This window comes from Salvia splendens, chromosome 11, assembly GCF_004379255.2.
Source record: "Salvia splendens isolate huo1 chromosome 11, SspV2, whole genome shotgun sequence".
Lineage (NCBI taxonomy): Eukaryota > Viridiplantae > Streptophyta > Magnoliopsida > Lamiales > Lamiaceae > Salvia > Salvia splendens.
The window spans coordinates 2773957-2793848 of NC_056042.1; the positions used below are offsets into that span (position 1 = coordinate 2773957).

Consider the following 19892-nt stretch of genomic DNA (forward strand, 5'->3'; position numbering starts at 1 on the left):
GTCACCCTTTATGTGATACAAGTTTTAAGAAAAGTATAGTGGATTAGAAAATTAAGTGGAATATGAGGTCTACTTTTTTATATTGATATTATAATAAAAATATAAGTTAAGTGAGTTAGTGGAATGTGAAACTTACTTACTATTTATGGTAAAAAGTGCAATGTAACTCTTATGGTGAGACGGACTGAAATTGCAAAAATATGACTCTTATTATGAGACGAAGGAAATACTGTATAAATCTTAGTCTTTTAGTCCATCAAAAATAGTCTCATATTTTCTTTTTTTTCGTCCACCAAAATTATTCCCATGCCAAAACTAAAAGTTACTTCAGTTTATTATTTAAGATTTTATTTTTATCTCTCTTGTTTTATCAACATTTTATCTTTCTATTTATAACTCTATCCAATTTATTTTATTTCTCTCATATTTTCTTAATTTCTCATTAAAATTTGTGAGGTCTAGTAGTTGAAATGCTTTTGGTGGAGGAAGTGAGTATAAATATGATCACAATTCACGACAATCTTTGCGGTTATCCTTGAATTATACTCCATAGACCATGAATAAATATCTCACTTTAGTTCGTCAAAAAATTTTAAAAATGTAAACAAAAGTTCATGGAATAAATTAGTGAAATATGCTACGGTTATCATTGGGGTTATTATTATAGTATGAGATAGACGATAAAACCATAGCATGTCGACGAAACTTACTCATTTATATCTTCCAACTCAAATAAAACAATAATACTAATAAAAACAAACTAGAAAGTGATATATATACTTGATGTCTCCTCATATATGGACGAATCATATGCTAAGAGACACCAAAGTATTACAAGTGCTTCCACAGAAAAAAGACAAGCACGAAGCACAACGAAACTGCAGAAGTCTTTGGATAATTAACTTTGAAAATTTTAGTGATGATTTCCATTACTAAGAGAAAAATAAGAAATTAAGACCGGCAATGCATTGCAAACTGGTTGGTAAACAACTGCTACATAGCTTCATAACCAATTAAACCACCAAAACATATGCTGTTATTAATAGTACTATCTTATTTCCTAAGTACTAGAAAAATAAGACCATTTTCATTCAATTTCTTTTTCCAAGAGCGGCATCTTAGGTGAGGAAAATGTGCATAAGAGATCTATTTTGATGCATTTGGCAACCAAACCATTAAATTACCATGCTTCTGATCATAGAAATCCTTAATTTGACTGAGTAATCTTTGATATACGCAATCTGATAAGGTTATTTAATGTATAAATACAACTTAGTATATGTTTTGTTTTTTTAAGATTTAAATAAATACTACTACTATAACACTGCATTATCATAAATACTGTGTAAGTAGTACTATTGTTTGAGATTGAGGTCTTCTATTCTTTATTTCATGCATATAAGTCATCATTGACCACTTCATTGGACTTGTTCTTGTTACATGTCTAATCGCATTGGGTACTCTTATTTGAATAATAGTAGTATTTTGTCTTCAATTTTATTGAGTATAATCGATTGGTATAATTGTATAAATGGTATTTTTAAATAATGATATTATTTCGTGTTTCTAATTTGTGTTGATAAATGTGTCATCAACCCTTAACAATGTTTTTCTCTGCACTTAAATTTTGATTGTTATTTCTAATTTTGATTGCAAGAGCGGCAACCACCCTCCGGATCGTTAATTTAGGTGGCAAGCCATTTAAACTTGATAAATTCCAAAATTATTTACAGTACTTAATAAATAGAGTATTGTATATAGTAGTATAAAAATGGAACCATAGTAATGAAGTCTAACCAGAATGTGGCCCATTGATTTTATGGTGACGACTTATTATTTCTAATTAACAAAAAATTTGAAGTAGCCAGTTAGTGTCGGTGTTCTCTTATCGGAAGCTGACAACAATTAAATGAATCCGTTCATATTTAATCCAAGACCATTGTCAAAACTCGTATACTAAGAATATAGACATTTTTATTAATTTACTCCTAGTTATTATGTAAAAAAAAAGTGAAAATAAATGCATTGTTGAAAATGATAAAATGGAAAAATTGAGACATGCATACAATTAGTAGTAAAAATTTACTAGTGTATCTATAAATTTCGATTTGTGATAAGATGTATTGATGACCCTGTCGTCATTTTAGATTAAATCATGCGTTGCAGAATTTGCAGTCAATATGATTAATTATTAATTCGACTTTCATTTCCTAAATCTGATTATAATGAAGTGTCGTATTTTTATCTTGTTTATATGAAATGATTACGTATATGGAGACATTTCCGTGTACGTTTACTCGAATATACTCAAAGTAGTTGAATAAATGGCAATTATCAAATCCAGATAAAGAGGAAACCAAATTCCAACATTTATTAAATCTTTAGAAAGCATGTGTCCATGACTTTGAAAAGAATAATGTGAACCCCCAAAATCCAATTCATATAAAAATTAAATGTACATAACTGGCATGTATATAATTCTCTTTATTTAAATCGAACCGAACTGATTTCTTGAATTGATTCTATTTCAAATAATTAATTTTATGACTAATTTAACCTTATTACATAATTCTGAATATTGTTTTACCCTTTTTGGGGAAATTACTGATTTAGATTGTTATTTAATTATGATCGACTAATTAACACACTATCGTGAAATAGAATTACTAATTCAAATAGTCAAATAATTTTATAACATAATATTACTAGTATTATACTATGCTTTTTTGAAATTATGTACTACTCCTAAGCACGTTAATTATACATAAAAATATCATTTGAAACAACCGCCAAAGAAAAGAAACTATTCATAATTTTGCACGACCCCAAATGCATTAAGCTACATGTGCATAATTAATTGCAATAATATCGATATATTATATTCAAAATGTGAATTAACTATTAAGGATATCTCTCTCCCTAGATCATGCAAATCACGTTGAAATGTCTTATTTTTAAACTCCATGAATCATGGGATCCTAACCACTTTCATTTTTTTTTCAATCGCAACCGTCAACTCCAACACATGAAAATATTGCAAGAATTCAATGTGAAAACGTAGGATTAATAGAATATTTACAACAAGTTTCCAAATTATAGACCAATATAATTAATGCAAATGGGATTCAACTGTTTGAAAATTGGATCCACCCAAATATTTAAGTTGGTTTTTGCATGCGGGGTTGAATTTAGGCTTAGTAGACATGGCTAGGCTAAAATTTTATCATCCACAATTCTTACACTTTTTGACAAATTACAAGTTTCTCGATGGTTAAGTGCGACTGATCATTATTATGAATTCTAATGGGATTTATTAATAATTAATATTAATACTAAAATATTTTCTTGCGTCCATCTCTTGAAGAAATATATACATATAATGGTTAAAATGAAATGCTTCTTCTTTTGAAAATGACTAATTTATATGCTCAGTACAATAATTTGATGTGGTATACTGGAGTACAAGTTAATTAGTTGCAACATTGGTACTCTTTGTACTACAAGCGTTTCTTTTCGACATGAGATTTAAGGAAAAATTTGTTTTAGGTGAGTTAATAAAAGGGAGAATAAGGTAGAAAGGGAAAATGTAGAAAAATTAAGAGAGAATAAAGTAAGGGTGAATAAAGTAAGAGAAATGAGATATCTGTCAAAAAAAGAATGACTCAGCTACAATGGGACATCCCGAAAAGAAATACAACTCAGCTACAAAGGAACTGATGGAGTATGATTTATTATCTCTTGACTTCCCTTTATATATTGTAAAGTTCATTTATTACGAAATTGGTTACGAGTATGATTTATTATCTGACTTTCCTCCACTACTTCTATCGCAATAGACTTTCCTCCAACGTTACCTTAGAGCATCCACATCGCCATCTCGATGCGGGCTCGGACTCGTCTCGGCGAGACGAGCCAGCATCGAGATAGCGATGCATCCCTCCCGTCGCATCGCGTGTCCCTCCGCCTCGATGAAGCTGGCGAGCTCTGGCGCGTGCGTGACGCCCACTCGCCGGCCCGCGAGTGGGCATCGTCATGCTGACGCAATAAATAATTTTTAAAAAAAATCAATTTTCCAAAAAAAATATAAATTAAAATTTTAAAACAGTAATATTACCGTTCAAATTTATTTTTTTTATTTTTTTATTTTTTTATTCTATAAATACTCTCATTACCTCTTTCATTTTATACACAAACACACAAACACACTATCTCCTCGAAAATTCTGGCCCGAAGCTGTTGCCACTTCGGTCTACCTTGTAAACCGTCTCCCAACTAGCACTCTAAACCTTCAAACCCCACTCAAAACACTTTCAGACCATACTCAAATTCCTTTGCCTTTAACCCTTCAGCCTAGAGTGTTCGGTTGTTCAGTTTTTGTCCATATACCCAAACATGAGAGGGATAAATTATCTGTTTGTGCAGGCAAATGTGTATTTGTTAGATATGGGGTGGATCAAAAGGGATATAGGTGTTATGACCCTAAGCCGAATCGCGTTGTTAATACTATGAATTGCGATTTCCTTAAGAGTGAATACTTTTTTAACCACCTTAGCGGTCAGGGGGGGAGTGATACCATAGAGCCGCTAAGTCGTTTGTCAATGCCAAGTCAACCTGAAGATCCTCCAATGCCAAGTCCACCAGAAGTCATCAGAATCACATATCAAATCTCAAATGTACAACAGACCGTGACTCCCAGTGACATTGTTCGAGATCCTCACCTACTGATACCTACTGTAAGTTCATCTGAGCCTGAAATTGTCGCTAATAATGATACTTGGGTGGCTGATAATTCTGAGGCAGATATAGAGGCTCAGGTTGAGCCAGAAATCTGTGACTTAATTGAAGAACATGTGACTGAAGAGGTTGGTAGATACATGCTTCCGCATCGGTCAACGAGGGGAGTGCCACCTAAAAGATATAGCCCAGAAAGGATAAGATGAGCGAAGGCCCGATATGCAATTGCAAATATTGCAACGAGGCATATATCTGAAATGGCTAAAAAAATTGAAGCAGTATTGTACGAAGAGGGGGAAATTCTGTGCACGGCAGAAGAGGCCTGGAGACACAAGCATTGGAAGGAAGCAATGTAAAAGGAAATGGGGGCACTAGAGAGAAACGACACATGGGAAAAATGCCAAATACCAGATGGAAAGAAGGCAGTGGGATGTCGGTGGGTCTTCACCATTAAACGACAACCCGATGGTTCCATAGAAAGATACAAGGCACGACGGGTTGCCAAGGGATATACCCAAACCTATGGTGTAGATTATTCAGAGACCTTCTCCCCAGTGGCAAAGATGAACACAATCCGTGTTTTACTATCAGTCGCTGCAAATAGAGATTGGCCGCTACATCAGTTCGATGTCACCAATGCATTTCTTCACGGCGAGTTGAAGAAGGAAGTGTATATGGAACCACCTCCTGGTTTTAGGAATGGTTTCAAAAAGGGTGAAGGGTGTCGTCTGAAGAAAACCTTGTATGGTTTAAAGCAGTCTCCTAGAGTATGGTTCGAAAGATTTACCGAGGCTATGATGAAGAATGCGTTCAAGCAGAGTAACTCGGATCACACTTTGTTTCTGAAAAGGCGTGGAGATCGAATTACATGCTTGATTATCTATGTTGACGACATGATCATAACTGGTGATGACGTCGAAGAGATAGAGCGCCTCAAGGGGAGTCTATTCCAAGAATTTGAGATGAAGGACCTCGGAAACCTGAAATATTTCCTAGGAATAGAAGTATTGGGATCAGAAGGAGGAATTTTCCTAAGGCAGAAGAAGTATACTTTGGACATCCTCGCTGAAACAGGGCTATTAGACTGCAAGCCGGTTGAAACCCCAATGCTAGTGAATCATGGACTACAGATCTCCGAGAAGGCAGAACCAACAGACCAAGGGAGGTATCAGAGTCTGGTTGGAAAGCTCATCTACTTATCCCACACCAGACCTGATATAGCTTATACCGTCGGGGTAGTAAGTCAGTTCATGCATCAACCTCAAAAGGACCATTATGAAGCTGCATTTAGAATTGTCAAATATCTCAAATGAACAATTGGACATGGAGTAATGTTCAAGAAGAATGAGCATCGAGGAGTCTATGGATACACTGATGCAGACTGGGTAAGTAATCCAGTCGACAGGAAATCTACGGCAGGATACTTCACGTTTGTAGAAGGGAACTTGGTGACATGGAGGAGTAAGAAACGAAAAGTGGTTGCACTGTCAAGTACTGAACTAGAGTTTAGAGGAATCAAGAGTGGATTAATAGAGATTCTGTGGCTACGAAGGTTAATGGGTGAAATTGGTTTGAGTCCAGAAAAGAGTCAACTTTTCTGTGACAATAGAGCAGCAATCAGTATATCAGAGAATCCAGTTCAACATGATAGAACTAAACATGTGGAAGTTGACAGGCATTTCATTAAAGAAAAGATTGAGAGTGGAGTTGTGGAGTTCCCGTTTGTTCAGTCGGAACATCAACTGGCCGATATCCTCACTAAAGCGGTCAACTCGAAGAACCTTACCAGTGTACTTTGCAAGCCGAACTTTGGAGACCCCAATGCTCAACTTGAGGGGAGTGTTAGAAAATAAATCAAAATCAAATCTTCACACCAAGTCCGGAAATAGATTGATCTTGTATTTAAATGTAATTGATTCTAGTCTCTTCACCGAGTCTTACCATGTACATAGACTATGTAAATCTCTATTTAAAGAGAAACCTACAATGGAATACATACACTGAAATTACAAACATATTATACGTTCCTTTTTCTCCCTTCCTTAATCCAATAGGTTGCCTGTACCATTTGAGACCCCTAATTCCATAAAATAAATGTGTACCTGTATCCATCACTCAACTACCACTATATAAGTGGTATAAGAAATTATTTTGGTATATGATTAATATCAGCATCAATTGATGAATTTTGTATATTGATGATTGATTATGACGAGACCAATTAATGGGACCCCTCATCCAAAAACAATCATAATGGAAAAAAAATCTATGATAACGCCCTTTTAATTTGTTCCCTCTTTTCATAAATTTTTACACTTTCTTTGCAATGTTTAGGCATTTTCAAAGAATTAGTTTTTGTGATATAACACAAATCTACATTGCGAAAAATGAACTTTTTATTTATTTATTTTTATTTTTACATTATGAAGAAGAATGGGGATTTTATTCTCTGCTTATGATTTTGTTTCCTACCGAAATTACTGGATCAAGTCATTGGGCTTCATCTTAGGCCAGCCCACGCCATTTTTTTCTTTTTCAGAAGACAGAAAATGATTTATTGGTTCTGGAAATATTTACTGAAAATATTCTCTCATACATAAAATATGTAAACTTGCTAGATTAATTCCATTTTTTTTATTTTTTTCATTCGATTCAAGATCCAATCCAGAAACGCGACAGGAGAACTCGTCCCAAAAAATTAGTCTATCAAGGGAGATGGCCAATTTGGTTTATAAACCCCGGGCTTACACCACCGATGCGAGACAAGTTTCCTTTCACTAGAATCCGTAACCATCACACTTCCACAAAGTGGAAAACCAGCCATACATGTTTAACTTGTAAAAGAAACACAGACTCGGTTAGTCTCCTTAACTACACAAACTAAGCAATCCTTGGGAAATAGGAAGACTTCTGAATCTAACCACAACACCAGATTATCCATCTCTGCCATCATAAATGGCATGATAAATATGCAATATAGATAAAATCGAGGGCGCTTATCTCATGTAGTTCGCGCTTCAAGTGTTCTACATCACCTCATACACTTGTCGTGTAATCAAACACAACGGAACAGCATTAAGAACAATAGCAACAACCCTAACATGATGATGAGATGCCAGTTTCTCATAGGATAACTCTATTTGCATTCATCCATAACCCACAACCCTGACCACATGAAAAATGCCCCACCAGCAATCGATCTGTTTAGGTTGCAGAAACAAGATATACAGATGGGCATCATAAGAAGATTTAAAAAAACACCTACATTTTCTCAGTTTTGCTATGTTGCAGTGAGCATTGATGGAAGAGGTGCAAAGTTACCTCCAATAAAAGGGGAGAAATGTAAGAAGCAAAGAAAGGGGATGTAGATTCTTTCGATATATTCTACTTATTCTATCACTGAGGCTGCCCTTTACTATGGCTAACTACAAGAGGCTCCTATGTTTAAAACATTTAACATAACTACATTACTTCGAAAATAAACAACAGCTATTGATACTGAAAATCATCACTTGGCAGAGATTCCATCAACTCTAAACCAGACGCAACATGCCAAATCAATATATCTCCCAAATAATTTGTACTGATTTCAAATTCAGAATTCAATGGTATTCTCTCAAAGTTTGAGTCTTTCCACTTCAAACATGCTTACAAGCCTATAACAAACATTTACCACATCCAAAAAACAAGCCTCATGATGATAAACAGACATCATTCACAATCAGTAACATAATCTAGCCAAATGCTAACTCTAGAGTCTCAATCTAGCCTAGAGGATGTGAAGAAACCATCAAAGAATCCTAAATTCAGATTTCAGAAAAGCTCAAATTACATTGGAAAACATTTCTACACATATTACACACAGTACATCCAGATTACAGCTCGTACAATTCGCAGAAAAATTGAATTGAAACACTACGAATAAAAAAGGACAAAAAAGGAAGCGATAAAATCAGAATTCACAAGAGAAGACCTGGGAAGGCAATCGCCAAGCTTCAGATTTAGAAAAGCACATGTCATCCAAAGCTTCGCTCCGGCACCACCGGCACTTGGTGTTCTCACTGCATTCGGATCTGGAGCTCAATTCGCCGCAGCCACGCTTCGGATCGACTCGATTGGGGTTCCTTGTTTTGGCGTCGGAGCCATTCAGCTTCGGTCCGCGGATTTGATTCCGAGAAGCATCATTGGGGATCACAGCAGCTTGTGATGGATTAGAGAAGATCAGCAACAAAACTGTAAGTATTAATTGAAATATTTCCATTAATTTTGATGAAAACACAGACTTGTTGTAAGCTCGATCTCAACTCTCAAGTAGAGTGAGATTGAAGTAAGAGAGAGCTCAAATTCTGTTGTTTCCTACCTGGGGTCAGTTTGTAATTTACATGAAATAATAGGGGGGGAAAGAAAATTCCCATCGAGGTCAGTTTGTAATTATGGAGTAATATAAGTAGCTTTTCCTCAAAACGAAGATTGCAGAAATTATTTGATAAACCAAACACGGCAATACCTTTCGACGTCACCGCAAATTATTTCATAGAGGTTTATATTTATATTGTGTATATTCTTCCCTGATTCGTTTTGCAATCAAAATTTAATCTTTTTTTTATGTATTGACTACCGAAAATTGGGAATATTAGTTTCGATTAGTATGCCGGAGCTGTCAAATGCTTATTGATCGAGTTTAGAAGCATTTCCTAATTTGAAAACCGAGGATCTGATTCCAATCTTCAGACGGTTTGTCTTCCTCTGATCATCCTATATGAATTTCTTGATTCAACTTTGGTGTTTAATTTCTGAAAGTAGTTTTGTATGTAATTGGATTTTCGTTGAGGTTCTTGACTCAGTTATAGTACTTTTAGTTCATCAAGCTATGTTGTTCTTTGGTGTTTAAAAGTTTTCTCAAAGCTAACAGAAATGAAATTGAGGTAAAATCATGTGATAGTGGTGATTGACATGCCTCCTTTGTAATTTTCCGTCGCCCTATTTGTGGTGTATCTGTTTTCCCTCTTTTTAGTGTCTCGTTTTTGGATGAAAGTTTTCAATTTGTCTTCTTCTTACTGCATTCTTGTTTCAGAAATTTGCTGGGTTTCTGTAGTGGATATGTTTTTTTTACAAACAGATATTCTAATAACGGAGTGATGACTAAAACCAAATCTTTAAGAGACTAAAGTTGACTTGTTTTGTGCTCTATGGCTGATGCCATTTTTCTGATATTAGGATTGCTATTATCATCTGAGGAGAAGAGGGGTTCTTTTTAAAGAATCGAGTGGCAGTTTACGAGCTAAAGAATGGATTTTTCTCATGGAACAAGTGATCTTCAATCGTTTAAGGACCATGGGGAGAATGTATCGGGTAGCAGAAGCTCCGTTGTCCTAGCTGAAGAGTATGTTTCTGACTTTTGTTCTAAGCAAGAAAACCGGGAAAGTAATACGAAGGTGAGTCCTATGACCCAACACGATGATTTGGAAAACTGTCTTCTTGAATTGGCTGAAAATCCTAGCGAAGACTCTATGTGCCAAATTATATCTGATGCTGGGAAACTTGACCTCAAGTCTTCACCTGATGAAGTAGGACAGTCAATTTATGATCATGACATCTCCAGTTCTGCTGATTCGGGTGATAGGTTACCTAAGTGTGAAGGGGAGCCTAATACTAGGAATGGAGATCCAGCTCATCTAATATCTGGGACTAAGGGATGTGATTCTTCGTTAACTGTAGAGAATGATGAAGGGAATGCTACTTTGGATCCACACATAGGCACTATGGATATCAATGGGGCACTGTCACCCCAAAATATAGTGGTTGATAGCAAGGGAGATTCGGGTTCCAGAAACTGTGAAGAAGGGAAGTACTTCTATTATGAAACGCCTCTTTGCGAAGACACGGGGGCTTGGATACCTGTTTCTGTCCCTCCAATGACTGAAAATGACCGCGAAGAGTGGACCAGAGGGCGCTGCTCGAATGGTGGTTACATTCCAGAAGAAGATATGGGCTGGAATCAGTACATTGGTGAAGATAAAGAATTGACCATGTGGGATGTGGTCGTGGAGATGTTACTTGTAGCGCGTGGAAAGTTGAATTCTCTTGCTTCTGGGGATATTATAGGAATGTCATTGATATCCACCCAGTTAGTTGAGCAAGCATGGAAGGAAATGGCTCAGACCCTGACAGAGGCCAACTTCAGTAGCACCCAAGAAATTCTCGAATCAGAGCCACCTAAATGGCTGCCGGATAGCTCTGCTTCTTCCTGTATGCTTTGTGGTGTGCGTTTCCATCCTATTATGTGCACAAGGCATCATTGCAGGTTTTGCGGAGGGATCTTTTGTAATGAGTGTACCAAAGGAAGGAGCTTGTTGCCTGAAAATTTTCGTACAGGAGATCCTCAAAGAGTTTGTGATGTGTGCTGTGTGCGCCTCGAGTCTGTTCAGCCTTACTTAATGAATCAAGTGAGTCGTGCTTCGCAGTTCCCAACTCATGATTTGACAGACTTGAGCACTTTAAGATCTTGGGTGAATTTTCCATGGGGACAGTCGATGGAGTACGAGATTTACAAGGCTGCAAACACAATCTGTAGCTATGCTAGCGTATGAACCTTGACCCCAACGTTTATTATTAGTAATCTTGAAAGTCCACACATGAAATACGATTAAAATATGATTTATTTTCAGGTTGGTTTGAGACAAGAGAAGAGAATTCCAGAAGCCATTTTGCGAGATGCAAAGGGGCTCGCAATACTTACAGTTGTGAAGGTTGGAGCTGTGGTTACCTATAATGTCGGAACTGGGTTGGTGGTTGCTCTTAGGGAAGACGGATCTTGGTCTCCACCCTCTGCCATTTCTTCCTTTGGTGTCGGCTGGGGAGCACAGGTTAAGTGGATTACTTTCTTTGTTATCAATAGCTGTTTCGTTCATGAGGTTCTGCATTTATTTGTGTTTAAACGAGTGATTGAAACTGTTTCTCAACGAGACAAGAGCTTACAGAAGTAGCTTCATAAAATGTGCTCAATATTAATGATTTATATATTACTCTTCAGGCAGGAGGAGAGTTGACTGACTTCATAATCGTGTTGAGAACATACGACGCTGTGAAAACCTTCTGCAGCGATGCACACGTCTCAGTCGGAGCTGGTGCGAGTGCTGCTGTAGGAACCATTGGACGTACTGCAGAAGCTGGTCTGAGAGCTGGTGATGGAGGATACGCCGCTTGCTATACATACAGCTGCAGTAAAGGTCAAAATGAGAGGGCCAAAAATTTTAACTTCATAACATACAGAAGTTGATTGATTAGAGGTTATATTTTGCTCGGTTTTTGTATTGCAGGTGCCTTCATCGGGTGCTCTCTCGAAGGAAGCGTGGTCACAACCCGCGCTCGAGAGAATTCCAGATTTTATGGCAGCCAATCACTCGACGCGTTAAAGATTCTTCTTGGTTCGTTACCTCAGCCGCCTGCGGCAGCAATGCTTTACCGTGCCCTGGAAGACGTGTATAGGCAGATGGAAAGATGATTGTATATATATATATATGGGGAAATTGCAAGAGGAGTTTGCACTTTGCAGTCGTCTATCCTTTGTACAGAATCACTCATTCGTTAGCTGTATAAAAATAGTTGGTGGTTGAAAATGGTTATGGCGTGTGGATACAATGGTGATGCACATACAAAGAAACTGTAATTGTGCCATTTTAATCACAGTTTCGATGAATGCTCAACATATTTGATGTCTGATTTTTTGTTTACTAAATTTGTTTGTATGATACCAAAATCCAACTCTTCGTATGGTTAGCATCATGGCAATATTGTTCAAAGTTATTTTAGAGTATAAATTTAATCACCCTCCCTATTTAATGACTTGTGGATTAATAGTTAGGATGTAGCTTTTGTTTACGGTTCAGTTTTTTTTTTTCCTTTTTCTTAAATCCAACTGATAAACTGGAATTTTGTAAAAGTTAAAATCAAATTGTTCGAAAAATATCAAACAACAAAAACCAATCTGAACTGAAAATTCGAGATTGCACAAATTTATCCCAAAATTTTTGAAAAACTAAAAAAATCAAATAGGAATTATTTTACCAATACCATAAACCAACATAAGTACGGAAGGGATCATTGACATAAAATCAAATTGAAATTTTCAATTTTTATACTAAAATAAAGGATCAGAATCGAAAAATGAAAATTTATCAAAAACTCAAACTGAAACGAAATTTGAAAAAACAAACAAATTCTTATATTTCAATTTAATTCAGATCAAATACTCAATTTTCCTATATTTTATCCACCATTATTAAACGGAGATGTGAAGAAATAAAATATAAAAAATGAATCAGATAGAGAGAGACAAGTTGCTCCGACAGATATCTGTAACGAGTGTGATCTTTTGACTCTGAAAGTACAGACCAAATTACAAAAGAAAAAGGGGGAAAAAATCACAAAACAAACAGATAGGACAGGACGACGATCGATCACTGTTGAGGGAAAACGAATCAAAAGAATATGCAGGCTAATGTGTGAGGATGAGAAACATCTGCTCAAAAATTGCAGACCCAACTACATGACATGAGAGAGCTATTTATAGTCCAACCTTTTGTATCCTCAAAGGCCACAATCATTTTTTCAAATTTTAAAAAAAAAAAAGAAAAAAACAATTCTGATCCTGCTGTGTATTTTGGCTTCAAGTGGATACCAGAAAGATCAGCTCTAATTAGTAGTACAACAGTAATGTGCACCACTTCACCTGAAAATAAACCGTTTCCCATCATTAGTTCAAGGAAAGAGGAGTAATCACCATGTTAAGGAGTAGATGGTTTTGCTATGTACCTGGTGGTAGAATTGCCAAGAGTAAGCTCGAGGTCATCGGGAACACACTCGTCGTGTATTCTCTCACCCTCCCACGGTTTCACTAGTCCCATGTGATTACTACCGAATGCAAACTCAGCTGAAATTGCATCGGACATTGGAATATCGGCTGTATGGTCGACTCCGGCTCTAATGGCCGGGGAGCATGTCCCGCTTTGGCCAGGGGTCCACATTCGAGAGCCTCCGTTTGAATATGGTTCCTTGAAGCCGAATGGATTTGCAGAGACAAGGCTGAATGTCGGAGAAGAAGGCCCATCTTGGGGAGTCTGAACCCCAGAGAGCCATCCTGAATCAGGTGGAGTTTGCAGACCGGGGCTCTGGGGAGTGGAAGAGGGTAGAAACGGGTAGTTTTGCCCACACCATGCGGAACCAGCTGTCGGGTCATCCCAGTTGCCGTTCATTCTAGGTGTGCGTGCAGTTGGGGAGCTCAGAGGCGGTGTGACTGGAGCACTAATAGAGCCTCCTGGGATGTAAAGATTATGGGGTAGCTTAGAAGCTGGCAAAGTGCCAGAAGATAGGTTCTTTAGCCAGGGAATAAGGGAATTGGGATCGGCTGAATTGTTGGCATTAGCACCATAATGGGAAGGGCTTGCGAAAGAAGATGATGCAGGGCTTGGGTTGAAGGAGGCTCCTGGGCTAGGTTGATATGATGAGCAAGGACTTACTGCAGCTGAGCCCATGATATCCATTCGTTCCACAGGCTTGCATCCCTGCAAATATAGACACCCGTTAAGAGGAACACACATTCCACAAAAATAGTACACATCAGAAGATCGAATTTATTCTTTACAAGCCAGACTTATTAATATCAGCTCTCCCTAAATGTATATCAGGATGAGGACATACAAACAATAAGCTGAATCAGGAGTCACAGATGACCTATTGCAGTGATGAGGTCCACCATCTTCCTACTTTGGACGAAGTATACTATATACATGCTCATATTTAGTCATAACTCATAAGATGTGATATCAACCATCTATTAAGTTTATTTCATTAGCACACAACACTTAAATCCAATGCTGAACCACTGTCATCATGAATTCCAAGAACATGCCAACAGAAGAGCATTACAGAAACAATTAAACTTAGCTTTACATAGACAATCAAATGAATGCCATAACTACGTGAGCATTACTCCTACTTGGAAAGGGACCTGGGCACTTTTAATGAATGTTCACAGCATTGAACACTTGGACAATGGTGGGTGCGAAAACATATAACTGGAATATGTTAAATAAATGTCACCTCTATGATTCTGATCTTTTAAAAAAAGAACCTTGTGCGTGTGTGTGCACGTGCACGTAAGCATTTACTAGTGTTTTGGAACATTGAACCATCCCAAAGAAAATGAAAGAAATGTTTCTTTGTCCAGCCTTTGTTATGCTAGCATGTAGTAGTTGGCAGATATTAATTGTGTTCTACTTACAGCTCAACTATTGGCAAGTGGCCGGTTAGATATACAAATGATAAATATGAAATTTGTGAGAAGCAAGTATATGAAACTAAATATTTCACGAAATAGAATTTGAAAGGGCCTCCTATTAATTAAAGAAAATAAGAAACTACTACTCCATAAGAGAATAATTCATCATGCCATGTGCATTTATTTCAATTATATATTTGCATATATAAGCATAACATGTGGCAATAAATGGTTCAAAAACTATAAACCGTAATTGTTTTGAATTGAAACCCTCGGTTCTGGATTTCATGGATCTAATCAATCGAATTGAACAGTTTTAGGTAAACAAAAGTTAAGCAAAAACATCCAAAAAAAGCCCCAATGTTCATTTAAATAATAAATTGACTGACAAATATGAAAAAAAAGGATAAGAATCTTTAGGTACGTGCTTGAAAAAGTAAAATATCACACCCTCAAAACGATCTACTCGTGCTTCGTACGCCGTGCAGTGCAGTGCAGTAAAGCATCAAACTCAGAAACCGTAAATTTGTTGTACACACTACACACAGTATGACCGTCACATGCTCTCGACCTCGACACCGCACCATTTGACACCTAATCGCCGTCTAACCTAATTAAAAAAACCCTCAAAATCACAAAGCAATATCTAAATATAATACTATTTAATTCAGCAGGTTAGATTCGATTCCATCGCTACTATCGTGCGCCGGATGCGTCACGCAGCTCGCGTTTCTACATCCACCCCCCGATCGACACCACTAACGTCTACCGTACGCATCAAGCGCAATTTAGCAGGCACCAGCAACGCAGAAAACACGCAATCACACACACGCACGCGATCCTAAATCGACAGTGAATAAGATCTACCTGTCTGTAGGTGGTGCCGTCCTCTTCCACGACCCATCCGGCCTCATTGCAGAGAGCTTTGAGCACCTCGTTGTTGTCGCAGTGCTTGGGGAGCTTGTAGTTGCCGTACATCCTGAGTCCGGAGAAGATCTTCGCAGCGATCGCGCGGCGACGGCGCTCCCGCCGCTTGTTGTTCTCCCGCTCCTTCCAAGTCGGCAGTCTGGTGCCCGAAGTCATCGGCGCGATGAGGTCCGGGTCGGTGACTTGCTCCGGTGAGAGGCGATCCGAACCGGATTGTGGGGGTTTTGGTTTTGGTTGAGTGTGATTACTGAATTAAAGAGGAGAGGGAAAAGGATAGATAAATACGAGGTAGAGAGAAAATTGGGCTTGAAAAGGGGGTTAATTACAAGAGTGCCACTGAGGTTTGTAAATGTGATGTACACTAGAAATGCGGGGTCTTGCACGTGTTTAGTCTTTTGAAGTGGGACAGGTGTTGGGTGAGGAGATTTTACCCCCAATATCAGCCATTAGGAGTCTCACTTCTCACTTCTCAGCTACACGAGTATTAAGAAATTTTAAGAAAAATAGGTGGAAAAAAAGTGGGTGTCTCAATTCTCAGCTACACAAGTATTAAGAAATTTTAAGAAAAATAGGTGGAAAAAGGATCTCACTTGTATATATTAGTTTTAAATAAAATGTGAGTGGAATGAGTTAATGGAAGGTGTGACCCTATTGCCATTTATGATAAAAGTGAATCGGAACTCCTATTCCGCAGACGGACTAACATGAAAAAATAGGACTCCTATTCGGGGATGGAGGGAATACCAATTAAAATGAGTCAATTAAGAAATGTGTTAAAAATGAGAGATAAATAAAATAGAAAAAGATAGTGAAAGAGTAAGTAGGTGATGGAATAAAGAGAGAATGATTGGCTGTTTTGTTTTTTATTAAAAAAGAAAATGATATTCGGAAAATGAATACGACTCAACTTAGTTCAATCACACTCCATTACTTTTTGGGACATCACAACAAAGTTGAGTCTTCTTTTTAAAGAAAATAAAATATCTAACTATTCTTACTTTATTCCATCACGTATTTTACTCTCTCTTATATCTCCTACTTTTTTTCCTCTCTCTTATTTTGTTTTATTATCTCATTCAATACAATTACTTAGTGACTCAACTTTATTGGGACGGAAAAAATTACTATAAAAAATAGAAAAATATAGAAGAAACAAATGATTGATCATGTTACTAAAAATGAAAATAGATTAACTATAGTTCATGTGTACAAAATTGTAGATAATGTGACAAAGTAATGAATGTACTCACTATATAGTACAGAAATAGGCTGAATTTTCTTTTCGTTCGTCTTATATAAATAGCTCATATTCATTCATGAAACTTTTTCCTTTTCCATTACTAGATCCCACCAATCACTATATTAATTCAATTACTTTGTCTCCTTCTGTTTTATTTACCAGTTATAAATTAAATCTGTGTTATCCTCAAATGGTCTATTTTTATGGATTGAATGGAGTATTAACTCTATTTTATAGTATGATTGTAGTTTATAGATGTCATATAATGTTCAAATATTTGAATTCGAATCATATTTTTTTAAAAAGCATTTTAAATAATGATTACTTATTATTTACCTCATAAGTTATGATGATTCGAACCTCGACTTATTAGAGAAAGAGAGAACGTCTTACCAACTATGTTGCATTTCGTCGTCAATTCCGAATCATAATTCGTTCACATACTATTACAGAACACTAATTTCTTTTTTTCATATACTCAAGCATATTCGATCAATGTAATCGCAATCTACTGGTTATTAGTTATTACTCCTATGATTCAATATTTTTACCATTACTACATTTCATCGTTGAGAATTTGAGATTATACACCATTGGAAAATATCATGTCAGATTTAACCATGAGGAATTACCAAATGCGATTATTATTTACTAGTGCAATGCAGGGATATGGGAATCGTCAATTTGGACATTTAAAAATTTTGGTAAATACTATTACTCCCTCAGTTTCACAAAAATATGCACTCTTTTCATTTTTAATCTATCATTTAAGAATATGCGATTTTCTGATAACGTGAGATTCATTCTCTACTAACAATACTTTAATTATTTTTTCTCTTTACATCTCTTACTTTATCAATTTTACATTAAAACTCGTAACGTCCCTAAAATATATGTCCCCAAAGTACATACTCCCTCCGTCCCCGAATAAGAGTCGCTAATTTCCTTTTTGGGCCGTCCCCCATTAAGAGTCACTCTTCATTTTTACCATAAATGGTAGTAGGTCCCACATTCCACTAACTCACTTCACTCACATTTTATTATAAAATCAATATAAAAAAGTGGGTCTCACATTCCACTAACTTTTTCAACCAACTTTTCTTTACATTTCTTAAAACTCGTGTCCGGTCAAACAACGACTCCTATTAGGGGACGGATGGAGTATTTTTTAGAGACAATTGAGTAACATTTTAAATTATTATCCATCAGTTTGATTGGGTATTGACCGTATTGCAACTTACAAGTATTTGATTTAACTTATTTTCGTTAGATACCTATTTGATGGAAATTTCGAATTTGACATCAGTACAACTGGATGTGGGCCCACGTTTAATGATCACATATTCAACTACTTGCACGTGCGCAGCGGATTAGGACTTTGAAATAATTAACTGGATTGGATTACGAAGATAATGTCCGACCACACCGTTTAATCCTGGGGTCCACTTATTTTTCGGTGCTTTATAATTTCTTTTTAAAAATTAATTAAAATAAGCAAGGCATGCGTCAAATAAATAGGAGCCTGATTATAATAATTTTAAATGTGTCCAACCATTTACATTAATTCAAACTCATTTTTAAAACTATGTCATATGAAAAAATAATTTTACTCCAACTATTTACATCAAATTCAAATTTTATAATATTTTTGGTGATAGATTGGAGATGGTCATATAGGCATGTTATATAGGACAAACCGACAAAGTTTAGTTTAGCTGATAAGCAAATACACAATTAATAGCAAAAATAGCATCTTACTATGATTTTAAATAGGATATTTGCATTGATTGAGTTGGGGTTTAATTAACATAATGGAGTGATTATTAATAAAAATAATTTGGTATAGATATAGTAAAAAATGGGACAAACTTTGGGAGACGGATGGAAACGAAAAAATGGAACAAACTTTCAGGGATTGATGTAGTACTTAATTCAGCCGGTTGGACCGTCATGCATGGGCATTCATACCTAATATGGTTTGTCACTTTGTTGTAAATAATTACATGATGAATACTTTTAAATTCTTATTCATAGTTATTTGCAGGCCATCACCTTTGTCATTACTTACTTTACTATTATTTATTTAAGCTTTAAATAATACTTCTTCCGTCTCTGAACAATAGATAAATTTGTAAATGATATAGATTTTAATATTTATGATAGAATAAGAGAGATGAGAAAAAATAAAAAAAAGAGATAGAGAGGAAATGCAGTGAAATGAATGTTAGTGAATTGTGAAATCTACATTATAACTGATGTGTAAGAATATTATTTGTTGGAAACTTTCTATATTTAAACTTTGTTTAGTTTTGAGAAAACCCAAAATGATGAAACTATTCTATTTTTTTAGGACGGAGAGAGTATATTAACAACCATATCTAATGGTACTCAAAAATAAAAAATGAAATTGACAAAACACACAAATCGATCTAATAGTAGTACTATAAAACTCGTCACATTTTAGATTTTTAAGTAAAATAGCTCATTTTTAGATTTACACTAAAACAAACTTAGACTACTACCTCTGTCCCGCATTAGGAGTCACATTTACTTTTCTGCACTAGTTTTGCAAAAATGATAGTAATAAATAGTAAAAGTGGAGAAATAGTAAAGTAAGAGAGAAAATAATATAGAGAAGACTCTTCAAAATTGGAAAAAGTATAGTACCTTCTTAAATATCTCTCCATTTTGGAGAATGATTTTTCATGAAAA

The 19892-nt window shown here is 36.1% G+C and overlaps 2 protein-coding genes across 2 annotated transcripts; one reads left to right on the forward strand and one right to left on the reverse strand.

Annotated features, from left to right (window-relative positions):
* Positions 1-9214: 9214 nt before the first annotated feature.
* Positions 9215-12472, forward strand: LOC121756172. Its single transcript, XM_042151642.1, has 5 exons — positions 9215-9468; positions 9952-11318; positions 11403-11600; positions 11768-11963; positions 12054-12472. The coding sequence occupies exons 2-5, from the start codon at positions 10023-10025 to the stop codon at positions 12236-12238; spliced, it is 1875 nt and encodes a 624-aa protein (XP_042007576.1). The 5' UTR covers positions 9215-9468; positions 9952-10022; the 3' UTR covers positions 12239-12472.
* Positions 12473-13225: 753 nt separating this feature from the next.
* LOC121754094 (BES1/BZR1 homolog protein 4-like) lies at positions 13226-16178 on the reverse strand. The gene is made up of 3 exons (XM_042149441.1): positions 15881-16178; positions 13549-14297; positions 13226-13465 (listed from the first exon to the last, which is right to left on the reverse strand). Exons 1-3 carry the CDS (start codon positions 16094-16096, stop codon positions 13462-13464), a joined length of 969 nt encoding a protein of 322 aa, XP_042005375.1. The 5' UTR covers positions 16097-16178; the 3' UTR covers positions 13226-13461.
* Positions 16179-19892: the final 3714 nt, after the last annotated feature.

What these genes read in the sequence shown, in the direction of transcription:
- LOC121754094 (XM_042149441.1), bottom strand. Translation starts at nt 16,096, where the DNA reads ATGACTTCGGGCACCAGACTGCCGACTTGGAAGGAGCGGGAGAACAAC. An exon ending in ACGGCACCACCTACAGACAG is followed by an intron (nt 14,298 to 15,880) that starts GTAGATCTTATT and finishes CTATATTTGCAG; the next exon opens with GGATGCAAGCCTGTGGAACG.
- LOC121756172 (XM_042151642.1), top strand. Translation starts at nt 10,023, where the DNA reads ATGGATTTTTCTCATGGAACAAGTGATCTTCAATCGTTTAAGGACCAT. An exon ending in GTGTCGGCTGGGGAGCACAG is followed by an intron (nt 11,601 to 11,767) that starts GTTAAGTGGATT and finishes ATTACTCTTCAG; the next exon opens with GCAGGAGGAGAGTTGACTGA. An exon ending in TACATACAGCTGCAGTAAAG is followed by an intron (nt 11,964 to 12,053) that starts GTCAAAATGAGA and finishes TTTGTATTGCAG; the next exon opens with GTGCCTTCATCGGGTGCTCT.